Genomic DNA, 22,475 nt, shown 5'->3' with positions numbered 1-22,475 from the left:
TAATCAGGACTCTCACTGTCAAGCACTGCCTGTGGGTGGAGTAATCAGGACTCTCACTGTCAATCACTGTGTGTGGGTGGAGTAATCAGGACTCTCACTGTCAATCACTGTGTGTGGTTGGAGTAATCAGTGGCTATCCTAGGAGTCCTGTTAGGATTTGCTCTTACTTTATCTTACAGTACATAACTTACTTACTTTCACATTATGAACTCACCAAGATCCACCAGGATGACAAGTGAGGGGATCTGTGAAAGAAACATTGCAGAGGCAGGAGGCTCATAACACCTCAGTGTCACGTATTTGCATTGACTTGACAAACTGCTCCCTCTTCTTCTCCTCGTCCTAACGCTCTGCATTGTGAATAGGATATGGATATGTGATGAAGCCTCCTCCTGTGTGGAACGTGTGTGCGGCACAAGGGCTCCTCTCACGCTTGTTTACAATCATAAACGCATAGTCGAAAGCCATTTACTTCTGTTTCAAAGATTAAGAAAGGCAGATTCCCAAAGAAGAATGACATAATAGATGATTTATAAGAGAGAGATGGCTGCTTTAGCATCGGAGTCCGCCTCCTGGTTTTATTTCATTTTGATGCTATTATAGGGGGTCATTTTTCATGAGGACTTGCATCCATTTGGCCGATTCGCTGTTGTTTTAACCCCCTCTGTGGTTGCCTCTCCCATGCAGCTGGCTGCAATATAATCATTGGCGGGCGGGCTACTGGAGCCTCCTCTCCGGCTGAACTGGAGAGATAATTAACGCTCTCAGCACCAAATTGAATTGCATCTGCACCGCACATCAGTCTCATCTGGCAGAGGAAGGGTAATGCACAATATCTGCTCGCTCCAGAGCCATTAGAAGATCACAGCCCACAGCCATTAAGAAACCTCTCCCCATTCTGCATGAATGTAGAAATGTTGTAACAGAATATCGAGCGGCTCGGAGATCTTCATTCAAGTCATTGAAATCCTCAGACAGCATATTTACCGTGTTTATTGCCCCTGGGTTCATATAATAGTACAGGCCGGATTATGCTCGGAAGCTTTTTCATCCTCCCCCGGGGGATCTACAAAAATTGCCCATTAGCGGGGTCAAGTTTATTCAATCCTGGTTTCAGATTTTGTCATCCTGCTGTGATTCCCTTGAAAAATGTCACCAAAAGCTTCACATTGGATCGGAGAGAGGAAGGGGGAACAGTGAGGACTAAGACGACTTATCAAAAGGGTTTGGGTAGGTTCACACAGAGGCTTTCTGTGCCAAAATCCACAAAATAAGCAATCACAAATTGAGACCCGTTACTTTTATAGGGGATCGGTGACAGATGTTTTATGTTTTGTAAAATTGTAAAGTAAGGGGTTAAAATTTTCTTTATTGTGTAAAAATGACTAGTGGATTGAGATTTGAGAATTTTCTTTCATGGGCAAACCCCTTTAAGGAGCAGTTCCAATCTGCGTTTTGCAGTTATGTTTTACATCATCCGTTAACCTTCCGTTATTTGAGAAGATAGTTGGGGATAAAAACGGATGGAATATAAAATAATGACAACTGAATGACAACGGAAATAAATGTATCCCTAAAAAAAAACACTGATACTTTGCGATTCGTGTATCCGCCCAAAAATCTGTTAAAATTACAATCCGATTTTTGTAAAAATATAAACTGCAAGCCAATTTAAAAAAAATGCAGTTTTTTTTTTGTTTTCGAAAACAGCGCCCCTTTTTCCAAAGGTTGTGTTTGGTATTGCAGTTCAGCTACATTCATTTCAATGGAGCCATAGAGCAATAACAGATACAAACTGTGGATGGAACAGTTTTTACAAAAAAAAGCAGCCAAGTTTTTCAGTCCTTAATAACCCCTTTAAGAGTCCCCTTTAACTTTAAAAGCTGTCAGATGAACGCTCTTCCCAACACCCCCCATGTCCAATCAATTCTGTCAATTCATGTATAAACTGTGGACAAAAAGCCACTTCCTATAGGAATATACTTCAAAAATACAAAAATACTTCCTATAGGATCAGGCATGTTGAATTCCGACATGTCCCATCCTTCTCTCTTATCATTATCTGTAGCGGTACAGTCTACTCCCATGCAAAAATTAGATGTCTGAAATGGAGTATTTGGTGAACTTTGTTATTTATACGTTACTGTGGCCATCAACCTAATTTATGAGAACCAAATGTGTAGCCTAAACTGTAGACGGTCTAAGGTCGGTGGCACACGACTATGGTCAGTCTATTACAGGGGTTGTCCGAGGGTATAATAACCCTCAGAGCGCGTTCACACGTTGCGCTTTGGTCGCGTTTTCATTGCGTTTTTAAACCGCATTACAACATCTGAGATGAGGTGATTTACATTACTGTTAACATTTGCGTTTACAAAACGCACTGTGAACACGATGTTAACACGCAGGTTAACAAAAGGTTAACACATGTGTTTTGTTAACGCATGCGTTAACATTTCATTAACAAATGTAAATAGTAATGTAATTGGGCAAATCACCTCTCCTCAGCCGTTGTAATGCGTTTCAAACGCAATGAAAACACAACCAAAACACAACGTGTAAACGCGCCTTTAGGTGGCCGGAATGGGGCAGGTTAAAAAGATAAACATGTACTTACCTCCACGGTCCCTCCCAGTGTCTAGCACTGCGATTTCTCTGGTCCATGCCCCATGTAAACAAACAGGGGCACGTAAACCACGCTGTGTTCAGCTTCCGGCCAATGTGGTCCCTGTCCCGATTCCCAGCATTGTATCATGCGGGACAGGTGGGTGTGACCAACCTCCTCGGCCGGCCGGAAACTGAACGCAGCGTGGCTTCCGTGCCCCTGTTTATTTACATGGGCCATGGACCAGAGAAATTGCAGCATTGGACGCCGGAAGGGACCACGGAGGTAAGTACATGTTTATTTTTTTAACCTGCCCCATCCTGGCCACCCAAAGGTTTTTTTTATACCCTTAGATAATCCTATTAATAATGGACCATATAGTGGTCAGATTAATGACCACAGTGCCAAGGATGGGACTCCTTGCATCATGGTGATATGTGATGCAAGGACTGTCTTCTTCTCCACAAGAACCGACCAGTCATGTCCCACCAGCCTGAAACTCCAAAAATATACTGATCTTTTCCAATTCCATTTTTTGCCAATAGTGGTGCCCCTTTGAGCGATTACAGGTCACACACCCCTAAGGCTGTTGCCTCCTCAGCAGACCCTCAAGTCCGTAGCATGAATTTTTGTTGGATTATTCACTCATTATACAAAAAGGGGACACATGGTTCTTCTGACTCTGTCACTCACAGAAGATTTTGATGGTGAGTGAGAAAGACGCAGTCTAAATTTGGAATACCAAATTGTTTATTTTTACATCCGTTCCCTCGTTTTTAATGAAGGCGGCTGCAGAAAGAGGGAGGAAAAAACACATCTTGGCTGTCAATCTCCTCGGCGAGAGAAGATGAGGAACTGGCCCCGAACAAATGGTTGGAGGCTGAATGGCTAATGTATGTGCCAGTCGCTGTTACCTGGAGATACCACAAAAACCTGAAGGATCTCTGTCATCCCCTGACTTAATCATCGGCCTCGATAGTTTGTAATCATTGCATCTATGGAGGAGAACATGACGTTTTTATGGATTTTTAACCAGGTTATATATAAATCAATACGCAGGACATAGGATGCGGTCCGCATGCCCTGCTGTGATCTAGGATTACGTGAGCCGGAGCAACTTGACTGAATACATGAATAAACTGAAGTACACGAAAGGTAGTTATACAATTAGAAAACAGCGCCACTACTACGCACAGGCAGTGTCTGGTATTACAAGTAGAAAGTGAAAATTATTTCTATAAACCCAGGTGAATGAGATCTTAGTAGGAAATCTAACAAACATATAGAGATATACAATATCAGACTAAGGCCGGCGGCACGTATGGCGTTTTGAACCCGTTTTTGGTCCATTTTAAAGCAGTCTGTTATATCCGTTTTTTACAGGTTTTACCAATTATCTTAATTTAAACTGGTCAAAAAACGCATGCATTTTTAACAGACTGCTTAAAAACGGCCCAAAAACGGGTTCAAAACGCCACGTTTGTCACTGGCCTAAGGCTGATTAAGGTTACTAGACTGTATAATCGGATCTAGTATCAGACTAAGGTTTTTAAAAACGTATCCGTTTTTGACAGGTTTTTTCCAATTATCTTAATGAGAATAATTGGAAAAGGGCCAAAAACGGTCAAAAACTGATGCATTTTCACAGACTGCTTAAAAAACGGCTTAAAAACGGGTACAAAACGCCACCTGTGCCGCCGGCCTAAGGGCTCATTCACACAAACATATGGGGACCGATATGCGGCCGAACCATTAGCAGTCGCATATCGTTCCCCATTGACGTCTGTGGCATCCACTTTGGGGTGGATTAGGGTCTTCCGGCAATTCACTAAGGCAATTCCTCTGACATCCACCAGGTGTCGCTGCTGTGCTGAAGTACGCAAAGGCCCGCCGGAGTCCACGATTCATTGGCGGGTGAAGGTAAACGCGTGTCCCGCAACACTTTTTTTTTTTTAAATGCGGTGGTTTTTCCGAATCCGTCGGGTTTTCGTTCGGCCACACCCCCCGATATCCGTCGGCGCCGATGCGCCACAATCCGATCGCGTGCGCCAAAATCCCGGGGCAATACAGGGAAAATCGGCGCAAAACGGAAAAATTTGCGTAACCCGCCGGTAAAATGCAATTCGGGCCCTTAGTAAATGACCCCAATTGTCTCACCTCACAGTGACTGTACACGGCAAAATATAGGACATGTCCTATTTTTTGGCGTGTTATACTGCTGGCTTGTGTATGGAGAGTGGAGGGGTGAGCAGAGCTCTCTCCAGCACACAGCTGTGTGTTCGCCATGGCCCGTGAATGTACCCTTGCCAATGAGTGAGTTTGTTCCGAAAAAACATATGGAATTTGCTGTGCTTACCCTTGATCTACTGATCAAGGCGTTTTAGGCGTTTTTAAGCAGTCCGTTAAAAACTGCATGCATTTTTGAAAAACGCATCCGCTTTCGACCAGTTTTACCAATTATCTTAATTAAAACGGGTCAAAAATGGATGCATTATAAGAACCCTATAGATATTGACTGCCTGCAATACCAGACACAGCCTATACACATGGGTGGTGCTATTTGCTAACCACACATAACTTTTATTAAAATTGATGCGTCAGTTACTGTAGAAAAGTAGGAGCCACCTATACTTTTCACTCTCTGGCCACGGTCACACGTACCGCTAGACGTCCGTTCATAACGTGACGCTAGCGCACAGGGGGTGGTCCTCGGCCTGAACGCACATGCGTTTCCAGAGAAACGCATGCGATCGGCTTATCAATCGCATGCGTTTCCCTGGAAACGCATGAGCGCTCGGGCCGAGGACCTCCCCCTGTGTGCTAGCGTCACGTTATGAACAGACGTCTAGTGGTACGCGCGACCGCTGCCTCTGTATAGAGAGGGATTGATAGACCTCAAATTTGGGCATATTGTGTATCTAAGATCAGACGTATGACCCCTTTCTCAGCACACTCTAGCTTCGGGGGTGTAAACCTGCATGGTCTCCCTTTGAAGCATCCCTGCGGCCTGATAACGTATCATATTACCGGAATCCCACCAGTTTGACTAGTTTGGCTTCCAAAACAACCTTTCCCCATGTAACGCCCCATTGTCACGGGCTGAATTTCCAGTTTGGGCAGGGGGGCTCTAAGTAAACAGAATGTCAGAAAGTTTTGTCACTGAAAACAGTCCATAGTTGTGTGTTTGTTCACCAAATAAAGGAATGAGAACTTGTCCCGCGTGTTACTGGCGGCGCTGGCTGCGCAGGTGTGAGGGAGTCTGTGCACCAGGTACAAGGGGAGCAGTGTTTAGTGCAGCGCCACACCCAGACATCAGTGACAACAAGCTGACAGGAGTGAGCGCTGCCTGTTATACCCCGGGGGAGGGGAAGGAGAACGGACATGTTGTTATCTTATCAACTGTAGTCAAGAAAGACTGAGCAAACACCTTGTCACTTATATGGCGGCAGCAAATGGGCTGCGCAGTTTGTCACATTTGGGTTAGTGCCACATCCCACAGACAACTATAATGAACTTTCACCGATGTTAAAAAAAAACTTTCAAAATTGTGTGTGGGAGATTTCTCAGAGGTGTCTGAGAGCAGAGGTGTCTGAAGTTTGCCATGGGAACCAATCAGAACTCAGCTTTCAGTTTCACACAGCTGTTTCTTAAACTAAAGCTAAGCTCTGATTGGTTTCCATGAGCAACTACAACGGTTTTACCTCAGTACGCGTTCTTTGGCATTTTTGCCACTTTTTAGACAACGTTCACACGTACTGCTAGGCGTCCATTCATAACGTCACGCTAGCGCACAGGGGGGTGGTCCTCGGCCCAAACGCACATGTGTTTCCAGAGAAATGCATGCGATTGGCTTATCAATCGCGTTCGGGCCGAGGACTGCCCCCTGTGTACTAGCGTCGCGTTATAAATGCAACGGTAGCGGAACGTGAGAACTCACCCTGAGGGCGCGGTTTGGTCTGCGTTTGCAAACGCAATGTGTGACCGCGCCCTCAGGGTGAGTTCTCACGTTCCGCTACCGTTGCATTTATAACGCGACGGGGCGGTCCGCGGTCCAATCGCATCGGCGTTTCTCTATGTTTCTATTGAAAACGCCGATGCGATTGGACCGCGGACCGCCCGGTGGGCGCGGTTTGGTCTGCGTCTGCGTTTGCAAACGCAACGTGTGACCGCGCCCTCAGGCCGCGGTCACACGATCCGCTAGGCGTCCGTTCATAACGCGACGCTAGCGCACAGGGGGCGTAAAACCTGTCAAAAACACATCGGACAGCCTAAAACGGCCCAAAAACGGGTTCAAACGCCACGTGTGCCACCAATCTCAGGGCGTGTTCACACGTTGCGTTTTGACCTGCGTTTTCATTGCATTTGAAACGCATATACAACAGCTAAGGGGCGCGTTCACACGTTCCGTTAGCGCCGCGTTCATAACGCGCTGCATATGCGTTTCCAGAGAAGAGATAGCGGAACGTGTGAACGCGCCCAGAGGAGGGGTGATTTACCTCATTACATCACTGTTAACATTTCCGTTTACAAAACGCATCGTAAACGCGAGGTTAACGCGTGCGCTAACAACGCGTTAGGCCGCGGTCACACGTACCGCTAGACGTCCGTTCATAACGCGACGCTAGCGCACATGGGGAGGTCCGAGGACCTCCCCCTGTGCGCTAGCGTCGCGCTATGAATGGACGTCTAGCGGATCGTGTGACCGCGGCCTTAATGCGTGCCTTTTGTTAACGCATGCGTAAACATTGCGTTTACAAACGTAAACAGCAATGTAATTAGTCAAATCACCTATCATCAGCTGTTGTATATGCTTTTAAAACGCAATGAAAACGCGATCAAAACGCAACGTGTGAACGCGCCCTCAGAGTATAGTAAGACATGGTGCATAGAAGACTGTGGAGTCGGGAGCTAGCCACAGTTTGTGCAGCATGAGCCCAGTTTGTCATGCATGAGCCCAGAGAGCGGTTTCCCACATGGCATTTTTGTTGCATTTTTTAAACACTAGTGGGAGGGGTTTGGCCAAAATGCATATGCGTTTCCAATTAAACGCATGCCTTTATTGGGAACGTTTTCGTCACCTTTTTAAACGCATCCAAAACGCAAGTGGGAGGGGAGATCTGCCTGAAACGCATGCGAATCATTGCAAACGTATATGCGTTTTGGCCAAACCCCTTCCCACTTTAGTTTTGGATGTGTTTAAAAACGCAACGAAAACGCCACGTGGGAAGGTAACACGATCGCATGCGTTTCTCAAAAGCGCTACGTGTGAACGGAGTGGGATGAAAATCAGAGGAGTAGCACCTCTCCATGATAGGTTCCCCAGCCATTATGATCCACACCTGCTTTTGACTTTGATAACTGCATCTGAAAAACTGAACGTGTGAACGCTCCCCAATATGCAGATTCAGACCACTTTTAATCGGTCAGTATTTAATCAGCATTTCACGCCAGTATTTGGAAGCCAAAAATAGTTGTGGAACCAACACGAAAAGATTTGCATCTCTTCCATGTTTTGGATCTGTTCACACTGATCGTGATCGCAATCACCCAGAATTTTCCTCTGGATTGGGTGCTGACGCCTTACACCTGGGTGCGGTTATTAGGGCATGGTCAGTCCATCACATCACATAGTGGACAAGCTCTTTCATATGCACAACGAATTATTTTTTATGACACCCCAATAATTCTCAGTCACATCCATGTATAATGCATGCACTCATGAGATCACACATTTATGATGACATCCTTAAATATTGTCTGTCTACCCCCCTACCCAGTAAAGAAAGTAGTGAAGGAGGAGGAAGAGGAGGAGGGGCTCCTTGCTTCATTCCCCCCTCCCTCCACATTTTCAGAGTTGAGGCATGCAACAAGCACAGAGCAAGCAGCAGCAGCTTTGCATTGGAGAGACACAAGGACTGGATGCTGAGTGTTGGATGTGATAAGGATCCGAGCTCCTCCCCCAGTATAGAGAGACTGGAGGCAGAGGGAGAGATCTCAGCTCATACACATCCAGCCTCACACCGGGACGGTGCTCCCTGCATCCGACTGCGGATCTAGTAGCCGGCGCCGCATCTTCCAGGGGAGCGCCACATCTTCCTGGGGAGCGCCACTGCCGGCGCACAACTTCTCCCCCTGATTATCTCTGGGAACATTTTGTGCTGTGATTTCTATCGCTCATTTCTCTGGGACTTGCCCGTGTGGATGTGACAAGAGACCTGGGAAGAGAAAGCGATGAGGAGTCGGGAAGAAGAAGGTGGAGGAGGCTGGAGCAAAGCTGGGCTGCCAGGTAAGGGACCCTAAAACTGGAAGTGGTCACCCCTCAGGCGGACTTTGGATAGAATCAGTTACCCCCAAAATGTGTTATTGGTGGGGAGGGGGGACTGTGGATGGGAGATGATGATGATTGATACAATGTATAGAGGCAGAGAAGATTGATACAAACAGGAAATTAGGGGGGGGGCACCCTAAATCTAGCCTGTGGCACCCTAGACCCCCCTCCTAACTGTTTTAGGGCGTCAACTCCATGATTATAGGAATCTTGTGCCTTCAACCCTATTGAGTCTCCCCTATAAAAATGGATGAAATGGGGGGAAAAGTGCAAACATCTGATGCTTTTTACTGAGAATCCTATGAAATGCAAAGATGGGGAGATGTTCAGGCAGCACAGAGCTCCTGACTGACTGCTGTGACATGTAACCCTTTCACTACTGGAAGCTAGGGAGATTAGGGGGAGGTGGGGGGTATGAAGCTGCTTCCCCAGATTTCCTTACTTTAGGAACTGTGATTGGGTGGGGGGGTCAGTGATGGGGAAACCCTGTTACTTCCAGTCTGCAGAGCTTTGCATAGAAGACTGTTAGATTTAGTCATCAGTATATAGAGGAATCCATAGAGTAGACTACACCCTGCTATATCATGGGGATCATATATATTATGTTAGTAATATAGTGAGAACATATAGCTATAGATTGTATGTATACATGCACATCAATCCCAGTTGTTCCCAATGGGGCTGATTATCCTGGGCACATGAATCCATAGGAAGGCAATGGACCTATCAGGTTTATGGAGAGAACATCCAAACTCCATATAGATGCAGTCAGATCCCAACCCCAGTGCTAGTTATTACATCCATGTCATGCCAGTGGGCACCTCCTGTGCTAGGGAAGAAGGGGGGCTCTGATTCTAGGGAGAACCTCCACTGACGTAGGGGAGATGACCATTGCCTGACTCATAGATGCCCATAAATAAATGTATTATGGAAAGCTATTTAGGAGCTGGGGGGGCTTCCTGCGTATACTGTATAGCTGAGGATCTGTATATGGAGGGGATGTTGGTGTCAGCCCCTACACTAGTATATAGGGAGGTGGGGGGCTCACTAGCATTAGTATACAGCTCAATGTAAAGGGCTATAGCAATGGGTGGAAGGAATGCACTACGGAGGGGTATAGCATATACATTGAGCCGGTATATAGATGCTGCTCGGGCTATGCACTCCCGGTGGTGGTGAGTGCTACTACACATTCAGTGCAAGATACTTTACAGAGAAGCCTGCAGGTGTCCAGTGAGCACTGATCCAGCCGGGCTGGGACCCTGGAATATGTATATATGTGTGTACACTGCAGTATATAGGGGGATGTATATACCCAAAGCTGGTAGCCCACTACCACTATTCTAAGCCTTATACTCAATGCCACACAACTTTTCCCCTCTCCCTCCTCCGCACTGTCCGTTTAATGGACGTAATATCGGATGCTTTATGCCTTTTCTCTCTGTATTTAAAGCGATCCTTACATTACCCACTGGCAACTTGGCCAAGAGACTTATTTAATCAGCGAACGCCATTAAAATAAGCCAGTCTGGCTGCAATAAACAGTTCCTATGACTTGGCACTTAAGAGATGGCGTCCGATTTCTTCTATAAAAGGTAATGAACACAAATTTAGTGAATTAAAGGGGTCACTACACCATATGGACAATGAGCGGCGACACTCCCTCCAAGTGCAGCAGTAGTTTGATTTATCGTGGGGCGCCGGTTTTGGGGATTTACGGCCATTTTTATTAAAGCTGTGGTCGCCAAATTTTTTATTTGTGTTGAGTTTTTAAGAGATAAAACGCTCTTTATCCAATATTAAAACGTTATTCGATCAGTCCATGGCGTTCTGGAATAGAACCTGTTATAGAATATTTTTGTTCTAATCAGCGAATCCTCTCTAAGATTCTGTTCTGCGCCTATTTTGTGCCTGGCGTTTTGTATTTTTTTCCATGTAGCGTATGGGAAATCTTTGCTCTTTAACCCCCGGTATTGCTGAGGAGTGCAATACATAACACCTGTTCTTGCTGCCAGATCACACTGCTGCTCGGGGGGCTCATCCCACGTTCTACCATAGAATTCCCATTTGCTAAGCGGCATGGGTACACTTTTTGTTAAAGTTCCGGTTTTCTGTTGGCACAGCGGTCAGTGGCATAGGTCGCCCCCTTTTTGTGTATGTACACAATGCCATACATCTTCTCTGGGCACGGTGTCACAATTCCTCTTGGTTTTAATGAATGTCTGGCTCAGCTGCAGACTCTGTAGACCTGGCAATCCTCTCCAGCTATCGCCCAATCTCCTGCGCTCGTCCTAGGAAATTAGATGCTGAGGATCAGTCGTGCTGCGTTTTCCAGCCATGCCAGGCGATGTAGACTGAATGGAGGGTTTTTTTTTTATGATAATATTTGGCGTTGTCGTGAATGTAGATGTTTACTGAATACAATGCAGGAGAGAACTGCGGAGCAAAGCAAGTATTGATTTCAGTAGATCTTCTTTTTCCCTAAATGAACCGCACAGATTTAACACTTAAGGTGCTTAACAACTAGCAGATCCAAGTGCCATAAGCTGTGCTTTTTGCTCTTTTTATGCAGCGGCTGAATTTCCCTTGTAATACACATTTGCTTGGGTTCTAGAATTGGACCTATATGGCGCAAGGAGGGTCGACCAGATTCTAAATTCCGGCAGATAACGCCTGTCCATTCCACCTCATCCTACCCGTGCTCCTCGGCAGTAAAAGTCAGACCGTATTAGAGAGGTTAGCTAATCGGGACATGCCAATTGTAGTCACTGTCTGCCAGGAGAATAAGGCAAAGAGGATTATTCGCAATAAAGATGCCGCTCAAAAAGCGCTAGGACTATAGGTCCATATATGTTAACGCACTGTAGTATACATAGAGCTTAATCCTTCGGGATATAGCTTCATAACACTAACCCTCATCCCCCAAGACAATAAACTATAGGGATAGTGACAGGATTAGGAGTGACGGACATGAATTTGATAGAAAACGACGCATTTTTCAGATCAGAAGAGAGCGAGAGAGTGTTAATGTGAGTGGAAGAGACTCCTCGGTGATGTAGATCTTCTTAACACTTGTTGTGCCTGTGTAAACCACGGTGTATGTGAACGAGCGTTAAACCATGTAATATAGAGTCACGTTTAGCCGGGTTACTTGGATTTTTATGGATGATTTATACTTAACACTTGGTTATATGTGAGACCTCCTCAATGACTGACCTACAGCCACATCTATACATTGTATGAGGCTATACTGCTGCATTGATGGCTGCCTCTTGCTTGCTCTTTGAAGCTGTGTATTTTCCCCCTCCGTCATGATCTGCGGGTGATGCCAGAAGCCAGTCGGTAGCACGGTATGGGCAATCTCATAAAACGAAGAGTGATTATGTATGTTATAATGGATGACGGAGTTGACTTATATGGAAGCTTTGAGTCCTATAGATCTGCGGGTGCTCCTTTAATGTATTTGGGCAGACCAACTCTATATATTATGTAGTATTATGTCATGTATGTAGCCTGTGCATCTCCTGGTTCACCCTGGTTATCTGTTCCAGCCATAAACGCAGTCATTGACAGATCCTCTGTATCATCAGCATCACTTGTATGTTCCATAATATAACAAAGTGCCTTCTGTATTGTCACCGAGGACTGATTTATTCCGAGCTGTCATTTATGTATTATACCAAGTCACTAATGCCATATTTTTCTACCACTAAAATATTCCTGGATGCTTTTCTGTTGCACGTCCTGACATTTGGAAATGAATTATCCGATAGCCTATTGTAGTATTGGTAGTTTTTTGCTCCTATCTGGGTCAATGTAAATGGAGTGTTTGTATTGTGAGCCGATGCTTATTTGCCATTCGCTTGGCATTTATTCATAGGCTTTCCACTTTTATTACAATTTGGCTGATAACACAAAGAAACAGCCTGCAGAAGAATGTCTTATAAAGAAATAAAAATCCCTTTTCACCCTTTTATTGCTAACACAATCCTTTTTTAAAAAAAAAATTTTTCGTCTACTACGCCCGATATGCATCAAGCTAAATATTTTTTACATAATTACCTGAGGATTTTTTTTCCCTTTTTATATAATTTGTTTGGGGTATCCTGCATTCTCTCTTACGGCCACTAGAGGCAGTGTGGAGTCATTGAACAGGTGGGCAGCAGCTTTTGTCAGATCTGTGGGTCTATACGCTGTAGGAAATAATACACCTATACAGGCAGTCCCCGGGTTACATACAAGATAGGGTCTGTAGGTTTGTTCTTAAGTTGAGTTTGTATGTAAGTCGGAACTGTATATTTTATCATTGTAATCCCAGCCAGAGCTTTTTTGGTGTCTGTGACAATTGCATTTTAAAAATGTTGGGTTGTCATAAGAATCAATATTAACACTAAAGCTACATTACAGACACCTGTGATAACTGTTACAGCTGATCATTGTAGCCTAGGGCTAAAGTACAATAAATTACCAATATCCAGAGGTTCGTTTGTAACTAGGGGTCGTATGTAAGTCGAGTGTTCTTAAGTAGGGGACCGCCTGTATATTGTTATAGGGTTCACAAATCCTAAATGCTGGATCTCGTTCTGCTTCATCTAAAGTGGCTACTTCAATTTTAATGCAGGGGCTGTCTGTGGCACAAGAGGAACATTAAACGTGCAATAAATTCTTCCAGGTTCCGTCTTGAAATCCTATTACATTACCGAGTGATCACGCAGATCACAATATATATATATATTTTTTTTTTAGTATTTATGGGAATAGACGTAAAAACGTTGTAAAACTGTAGCCGTTTGACCATTTTCAAAACAGATGTTTGCTGAGAGCTGAACGTAAATGAGAGGAGAGGAATCCCATAAAATGTGCATTTCAAATGAGCAACGGGGAAGGCTGATTTAACTCTCCTATCCCCAGAAGCGACAGGTTCTTGTTGTATTTGTAGCACCTCCACCAGCAAAAGCTGCTGAGATCCCTTCTAAAAAATATCACGCAACCGAAATATACAATGTGGTCTTGGTAAATACAGAAGCTGCTAGAGCCTCAGACCGGTAGCTTGGGTGTTCTCTAGGAGGTGTCGAATTTGCCACAACGCACTGTGTAAATGTGTCTGCTTAGTACAAATTGGTCCTTTCTTTATCCCCAAGGGCAGCTATGACTACCAGTAGGACCAAAAGGTGTGTGGAGGTCATAAATGACAGATGGGCTGGTTTTTAGGTGGTCTTACACTCATGTGACATCTCCAAATGTTTGATGATAACAGTTCCTCCCCGATGAAGACCCTTTCCGGAGACGGATTCAGGACTCTGTTGAGCTTTAGTCCATGACAATTGCTCTCATTTATATCGTCTTAATGAGAAATATGTTGACAGGTTTTTATCGCCTTTTCTGAGTTTTGCCCGTAGGATGAGGAAAAATTATGCAAGTGTATCTGGCAGTATAATACTTTTGTAATTGTCTGGAAGAAATCTGATTTATCCGTGGGTTTTGGACTGGGTGAAGACACATTCTGGTGAAGGTCTTGGTAGCATCTAGACCAGAATTCTTATCTTCTGTTTGGGTTTTCATGATTTACTTTTGACATGTTTAGGATTTCTGAGATAGCATCCCGTTATCTTGACTTTCCCACAATAAGTGTCTTTCATAGTTTTCTTCTTCTCATGATGCATCCAAGATAAGATAAAGCTTTTGTTCTGGTCAGAATTTTTTTTCATCTCCATGAACTTTATGGTTTACTCCACAGAATGGGTCAATTAATGAGTATTGAGCTTGTTTTGCTTCTCTGATCTTTTGCGGCTACCTTCCTACCATACATCACATGTTACATTTGTTTGGATTCGGACCCCACATATGCACAAGCTGTGACCTGCAATCGTACACCATCATCTCCTACTGTGATGACACTTTGGCTTTGATGCCTTTAGGCAACCTGTGTGCTTGAACTGTCAAGTGAAAACTAAAAGGGTATTTTAACACTCTGATGAATATCTGTAAAATTATACGTTTTTCATGGAAAAAATGAACTTTTACTACGTCTTAGAACATTTTAGTCATTTTTGAGCTGACGTCTCTGCACTTGCAACTTCTCAAAAGATTTATATTTCAAGTTCTCCACCTAACTTATTTAACCGATCAGAACAAGGTGGTAGAACGATCTACATTGCTTGTAGTTCTTCAGTATTTATTATATAGGTTCGGTTCTTGTTCGGTCACCATGTTTTATTGTGTAATGGCTAAATTACTTGAGCTGTTGCCATTGTTTCCTGCCCCATTAAATGGTATAGCTGCATTGAACAACTGTTTGATGGCTGATCTCAAGGAGATGAATGCTAGTCATGGGCAATGTAATTTGACAAAGAAGGTTGAGATTGTGGACTATGAGAATTAACGTCCTGATTTGGGCTGCTATAAGCAATTGCTTCTGTGTTAACCCCCTTAAACACCGCCTACATCCATCTTCACCCATGTCCATAATGTGCAAAACCTTGAACAATTTAAGCATATGACACCAATTTAAATGTTGCAGGAAACAATCCAATCCATGAAACCCTTTGTCTTTAAGCTTGGCTAGTCATCCTACTGTTCGAAGGTAAAATGCTTATTTTGCATCTTATGCCGTATGATCCTTGTATCCATTACTCGCTCTTCAGTCATGAGTATCTGACTGATGTTACCGCAGGTTGTATGTGTCTTCCATATCTGCAACTAGAAACCGTCTATCAAGCAGAAACGGGTTGGTGGGAATATCCGCTGATTTTTGTGACTTCACTTAAAAAGGACCTTTCACTTGTAGTGATCCCCCTCCCCATAACCACCACTTTGACTTGACTGCATTAGTTAACATATACCACAGAATGACTTCTTTACAAATGTAGCAATTCTCTGACTAACATCCATTTATATAGTTTCGCAGAGAAACCGGAGAGCTTGGTGTATTGATCAGGATCGTATAGAAGCTGGTCACTGCAAAACAGTGGTCTCTGGGGCTATACAGCGAGAGAGACTTTCTAAGACGTTGCCATAGAAACAGAGCCTTGCTTTGACGCTAGGTGGAGAGCCTGTCAACATATTGGCATCAAAGTGGTTAACCCGTCTTAGACAGAAACGCCACTCCTGTATGCGGTATTACGATGGTGGGGGGGGGGGGGGGTCGCGACATATGCCTAAAAGCCATGAACATATTTTTTATTTTTTTCCATTATAATTCACATGTTGGAAAAATTAAGTGTTTCATCATGTACTAGGTTTTATGTTGTACAGTAGTGTGGCCTTGACTATGTGTCGGTGACGGAGTACGGCTAACAAGGTGGCAGTAAAAAGGCGGCTAAAACCGGATTGTGCTTATTGACTGGTGCCGCTTATTTTGTGACAATTTTTAGTCAAAATCTGTTTTATGTGAAAGGTGATAGTAAAATGTCTGGACAAATTTTACGATTTAAGTTTCTGCCTCTTTTTTTATGTCTTTTTAAATCTGTAATGATCAATACTTAGACTTCCTTCAACAAAGTATTTTTAGAAGGTGTTGGAAGACATTGGTTGCGGTCAGCGGCTATAACTTTCTATGTACGTGCTTCCAATTGAGAATGAAAGCTTCAATTGCTGGGTATTAACTCTTATTACTATAACCTTTCGTGATGGTAACGGAGATGGTGCGTGTGCTGACTTTTTTTTTTTTTCTTTCCCCTCCCTTCTTCTCCCATCATTCGATTATAGAATAAGGTTCTACTTTCTTTATGTCTACAATATCACCCTGACCCAGTGGATGATTGACAACTTGCAACGGCTGCTTTACAAGTTGAATTAGTGGTCAGTTGCAATATTTTTGAAATATTTTTTTGGACCTGTATGCCTTACGTAGGGTGAGATATTCCCTATGCTCAAGTGGTACCAAATAATGAGACTTTTTGTTCCATACTTCTATAAAGAAGGTTTATCCAACACCTTGGGTACAAAATATTGGCCTGAAGAAAGTCAACTATTAGACGTTGTAAAAACCAAAACTGGTGTCTAATTTTGCACATGTTGTAAACCCTAGGAAATATTACGTGAACCTTTTGGCCAAATAATTATTGTTTTGACCATCCAACTTCAGTACATGTGCAGGTGTATGGATGAGTTAGCTGAGATATTTGCAATCTGAAGTTGCATTGGGTCAAAATTTTCTAAAGCTGGATAACTTTAAGACTATAATAGTACGTAATGAGTCCTGTAGCCCATGTTGCACGTCAGTAATGTGAGACTTGGATCTCCTTACGATTGTTTATTGTTCTCCAGCAAAGTAATTTCTGTAAAATGTTAATGTTTATTCACAAGACAACACATCCCGTTAATGGTGGATAACTTGGTAAATGGTGGGTGTCCCACCACTGGGACCATCCATGATCATGATGGCTAGCTAGTTCCTGTCCTCAAGAATGGAAAGAGTGTTGCATTCTTACCTGCTAAACTCAACATTCTCTCCCTTCATATGGAGATGAGTAAAGATGTCAAATTTTATTTTGCACCAACCCCATTCAAAGTTGCAAACCATGGACATTTGTGGCACCCAAAGTGCCGAAGGACAACTTAAAGACTTGTAGTGCAGAACTGAATTGGAGCATTTGTATCTTCTTTTTGGAGAAAATAGGGGACGATGCTTATGTTCTAATGAACATTCTCTGTGTCTGTGGACAACACAAAAGATTGAAAGTTGACTCCAGGGTTTGTGGTTGTATAAAATAACTTTAGCTGTGATTCCTGGCTTCTCCTCACATGGTTCAGGACATGCTGCAGCCATGTTAATAGTTTTGTAAAGATTCCTAGAATGGTTTATCAATTGTCTCAGTCTCTTTGTAACCTGTTGAGACCTCCTCCTGTTTTTCTTGGCCTTGTTCTTATCTGTTAATGGGCCTGTAGCCCAGATCCTTTGAATAGACAGTTTCTAAAACGGTCATCCTTCCGGGAGCTATTTCGAGGTGGACTTGTGACTCCTGGAATTAACACTGCTGAGACAGTCCAGCTCGAAGGTGAGGTGGTGACTGATCTCTTAATCTCAGACAGTGACTCCTGTTTTTATTGCCATGTACTGAAGAGCAGACCTTTCACCCCTAGCAGTCCATGACATGGTTTTAAGGTCATGCTATTCAGCAGGCGTCTGTGATTTCCAAAGAATGTAATCCTTTGTTGAGTAAACTTCTGATAAGTCAAAATACAGGGAGCAGCTGCTCTTCCAAATACCTTGTAGTTTTCTCATGGCTATTGAGGGGCTTGTTTTTTTTCAAAATTTTCTTAAAATGTATTTTGATGGGGTTTTTTTACCTTTTTTGTTCTGTATAATATTGCGAAAATTTTCCCTCCCTCAACTAATGACGACAAAATTTTGATCAAATGGCTAATATTTTTGAATTTACTGTTATTTTCCTTTGGTTTTTTTTTTTTTTTTTTTTTTTTTTTTTTTTTTTTTTGTGGCAAATCTTGTTTTGTAAAGCCAAAGGATTCATACTTCTAATCTTTACTAAAGCTGCTGCCGATAGAATGGTTTCCCATGTAATTTGCCTAAAGATCGGCGATAGTTTTTGTTAGACCTCACACTAAAGCATAAAATGTGATCATAACTAGTCAGTTACAAGATCTTAAAATGAACGGTTTAGTTTACCTGCAGTGCCCCCGGAGGTGGAATAGTAAATTACACCTTTCACATTGAAATGGAAAAGTACTGATGCTCTTTGAAGGTCACCAGGGATGGTTATAGGTTGACCTAAATTTTAACATTGTGCTATGTTTGAATTTGAGTAAACTGACCATAAGCATGCACACTTGACACGGGTGGCTGTTCATTTTAAATAGGGAGAGGGTAATAAGGGTGTTCTGGTTTACCTTCTATGGTAACTAATGCCCATATGTCGAAATCCAGAATGCTTCATCTGTCTTGACATCTCTTTAAAAAAATTCAGACCCTCTACACGTTGAACTGCAAGTTACTCCAAAAGAGTTGCGTTTTGCCAAGTGTGTGTGTGTGTACGGGCACCTTGGGTGTCCAAGGCTTATTCTTATTACCAGCGTGGACAATTAAATGGCACAACCTGTGCAGGAAAGTCTCAGAAGGGTCTTTTTGGTTACGTGAAGTTTTCCTTAAGCTACGAAAGTAGAAGTACACAGAAGACTGGCATGAGTGCAAAAAAAGTAAAGATGGGAAACAGAACCAAGCTCCCTGTCATCCTTCTCTAAGCAAGTTCAGAAGCACTGACTACATTGGCAAAGGTCAGCGCTGTCAACCAGATGCACTATTCCTCTGCCTGTCATCAGAAATTACCAGTGCCCTGGTCTGCTCTGACAGATGAAAGGCTCGCTGATGTTGGTCCTGAAGTATTTGAGCACTTGTTCCATCCATCTCATTGTAGGAATGGTTTGTTCTAGATATTCTTTGTGCAATCTTTTCTTGCGTTCATCATACAATGTAGTCTTCGAAGACTATCGGGACTCTAACATAACCGTTGGGGCCTATGGAACTTTTTTTTGGGGGGTAGGTCAAGTATATTTGGAATACCATAAAATATTTTTTAGATGTTATCCTAGTTGGCTTACACATTCAGTAGGTTTTGGCCCAAGTCGCTGATTTCGGTCAGACCATGTGCAGGAGATAAAGGAAGAAGGATTGGATTGTTGCATTTCAGCAGCCCTGATGCCTCCTTCTAAGCAAAGGCAAATCTTTTATTACTTGATGGGTGGAAGAGCAGTCTTGCCCTCTCTTGAGAATGCCACTTTATCTGTATAATAGTTTTTACCATTTTTTTTTTTTGTATGTATACATTAACTAAAAATAGTATACAGCATATTTGTCGTTCCTCAACAGCAGGTGGTCTGTACATGTCCAAGGAGTGTTTCCCTGTCATTGTTTCTGCCTAACATGCTGTGAATTAGTTCAGCTGTTCTGGCAACATGAATTCTGGAAATACCTCTGTAGATCTGTAGATTTTTTTTTTTTTTTTTTCCCCTTCTACCCCCCATAGTAATTTAGAAATGCCGAAGTCTCTATGCTAAAGTAGACTTTTACATCCAAGGTCACACCGCAGACTCTGCTACAAGTTTTATTCCGAGGGTATTTCACTTAAACTCTGTCAAAGCCCTTCTAAATCCTCTGGATATTGTTGTGGCCACATACTTGGGTGCGGGAGACTGCTGTGACTGATTTAAGTGGACTTTGGTCCTCATGAAACTTATCTGCTAAAGTAACTGGCAGCCGTGTTGTGTTAAATTGCTTTCAGAACATTAACAACTTCTTCTATAAGCTCTAAGCCAAGATGTTTGCTTGAGTAAAGCTTTTAGTTGCAAGATTTATTTTTTTACTTTTTAAGTTTTGCAAATATATTGCTTTAAAAATTGCATGTTTTGTCACTAAATTCGTAATGTTGAAAGTTACAGCCACTTGTGTATTTGTGACTGTGCTTAGTTTTCCTATCCGGTCACTGAACTGCCCACATACAGAAACTAAGTGTCATAACGTTCAATCGTAGACTTGGGTTGGAGGGGGGGTGACTTAAGATATGCAAATTTGCGCCAAATTATGTTAAAAAGAGAAATTGGCTAATGTAAGCTAACCATAACCTAAAAATAGGCTAAAGGAGCAACAACTTCATCATTTAGCATCAGTTGGGTAAAATTAAGGAATGTACAAATATAGGAAGGGAAAAGGAAGACTTTGCCACCATTGTTAAATTGGATAAAGCAGTTCCTCCATAAAAGTCTGACTAACCAGAAGCCTAGTGATATGACCTGGTTTGGGTCCAAATCAGTTGTTCTCTTCCAGAAGGAATAAATGCAAAGCTGAAGATTATGAGTACATTATAAGGAACTGGATTGACTAGGTGAGGGGCTAGAGACAAAGGTCATGGGGGGGGGGGGGGATTCGTTCTCTTAATGAAAGTGGCCTTCAGAGGCAATTTGTCTTTAAGGAGAATTAGTCCTTTGGTGACACACTCCACAACATAACAATGGTCAACAAGACCTTATTAATATATCTGCCCCAATGTTGTCTACTTTATGGTCTTTACAGGGCATCTACCACCATGATTAAGAATTGTATGCCAATGAGCCTGAGGGATTCCAGGCTCCATAGATGTTAGTGGAGCCTGGAGCCCCTCATGCTCCTTTGCATACAATCCTTCATCCTGGTGGTTGATAAAATGTAAGATTCGGAACTTAGACCATATCATCAAAAATGCCCCTCCATTCTATTTTTTTATTCTTTGCATCTGAATTGGGCTTTTACAGTATACTTTTGCTGTTCAGATGCTAACTTTACATAAAAGGGTAACTCTAATGATGCATGACACAAAGGAATTCTTCTTGGACTTGATGAATTTCCATTGAATTATCTTTTAAAACCAAGTCCCGGCTACGTAAACAGGCTTTGTTTTCCGGTTTTCACCATTAACCTGTCATGTTGACATCATGAAATGCTCCTCGGGGTTGGTGTTTTATTTGAGGTAAAAGAGACTGAGTCACACGCATGGCAGAACAATGTAATCTGTGGACACTATTGAAAAGGAAACTTCATTCACTCCTAAATCCTGTTAATTAGCTTTTTTTATTATGTGCGTTGTCGGTTTTGACCCTTCCGCGTTGGCTTTTATACCAGTCTGTGCTAGGAGAGTCGGCCCTTTACCCACACGGTCTGCCATTTATTGTACTGTAACAATCAAGTCTTTTGTATGAAGGTGACTTCAGATCTGCTCAGATTTTGTGTCTGGTTCATTGGGAAAAGGTGTTCAATGAAAAACACTTTTGAAATGTTTCCAACCATCTTTCGAACAAAGCCCAATTCCTGCTAGGATGCTTTTACTTTATAGTAGTGTGGCAGGTTTCTTGTATGACATTTATGGAGAGTCCGGGGGGAAGGAAGAACAGATGGGAAGATATGTTGATCTTTGAGGTTGTATGATCTGTCTCTGAACTGCAAGTACGATACCATGCATTTCCAGTTTTTGTAGCATGAATAATGGCTTAGATGCATATCCCACTCCCCAGTTTCGCTCGGATCCACTCGCCCATTGTAATCACTTCTACGTATTCCTATTCACTAAGGACAGATGAGTAGAAATCAATGTCCACAGTGTGTAAGAGGCAAGCATAAGCATGTTCGCCCATGTAGAGTACCAGAAAAGGCCCACACAAGCCTAGGGAAATCCTTCAACCCCCATACAGATGTTCGCCCATGTGTGGTCCTTTTCTGGTACTCTACGTGGGCAAATATCTGTATGGGGGTTGAAGGATCTCCTTATGCTTGTGTGGCCCTTTTTCTGGTACTCTACAAGCATAGGGAGATCCTTCAACCCCCATACAGATATTTGCCCATGTAAAGTGCCAGGAGTGATCGACCCTGGTGAGCCACCATCCCTTTTTTTTAATTGGTCAAGTTTGTTTGATAGAATGCCAACTTATGTCTTGACCTATTTCATGCACCCAGAATAAGTTGATATAAGTTGAGCAGCACAAAAAATAAAAAATAAAAAAAAATAAAATATATAATAATAATAATATTTTTTTTTTTTTTTGTATGCAAAGCCCAGG

At 42.9% G+C, this 22,475-nt stretch overlaps 1 protein-coding gene across 7 annotated transcripts in view; it reads left to right on the top strand.

The window, feature by feature from the left end:
• The window catches only part of PCDH1 (protocadherin 1), a 166,952-nt gene that overhangs the window by 6,045 nt on the left and 138,432 nt on the right, over window positions 1–22,475 (top strand). For 3 of the 7 annotated variants that reach the window (XM_072145641.1, XM_072145639.1, XM_072145649.1), the window contains exon 1: window positions 8,480–8,891. The exons of 1 other annotated variant lie outside the window; for it this stretch is intronic. In XM_072145641.1, coding sequence (XP_072001742.1) covers window positions 8,837–8,891 — 55 coding nt within the window. In that variant the 5' untranslated portion in view covers window positions 8,480–8,836. Of the gene's footprint in view, window positions 1–8,479; window positions 8,892–22,475 lie in introns of those variants that run through there. 3 more of the 7 variants (XM_072145648.1, XM_072145640.1, XM_072145650.1) reach the window with 1 other exon arrangement.

The sequence above is a fragment of the Engystomops pustulosus genome, chromosome 4 (genome assembly GCF_040894005.1).
Source record: "Engystomops pustulosus chromosome 4, aEngPut4.maternal, whole genome shotgun sequence".
In the NCBI taxonomy this organism is placed as follows: Eukaryota; Metazoa; Chordata; class Amphibia; order Anura; family Leptodactylidae; genus Engystomops; species Engystomops pustulosus.
Note: the sequence above shows the minus strand (reverse complement) of the source record. Positions and strands in the feature narration are given on the sequence as shown.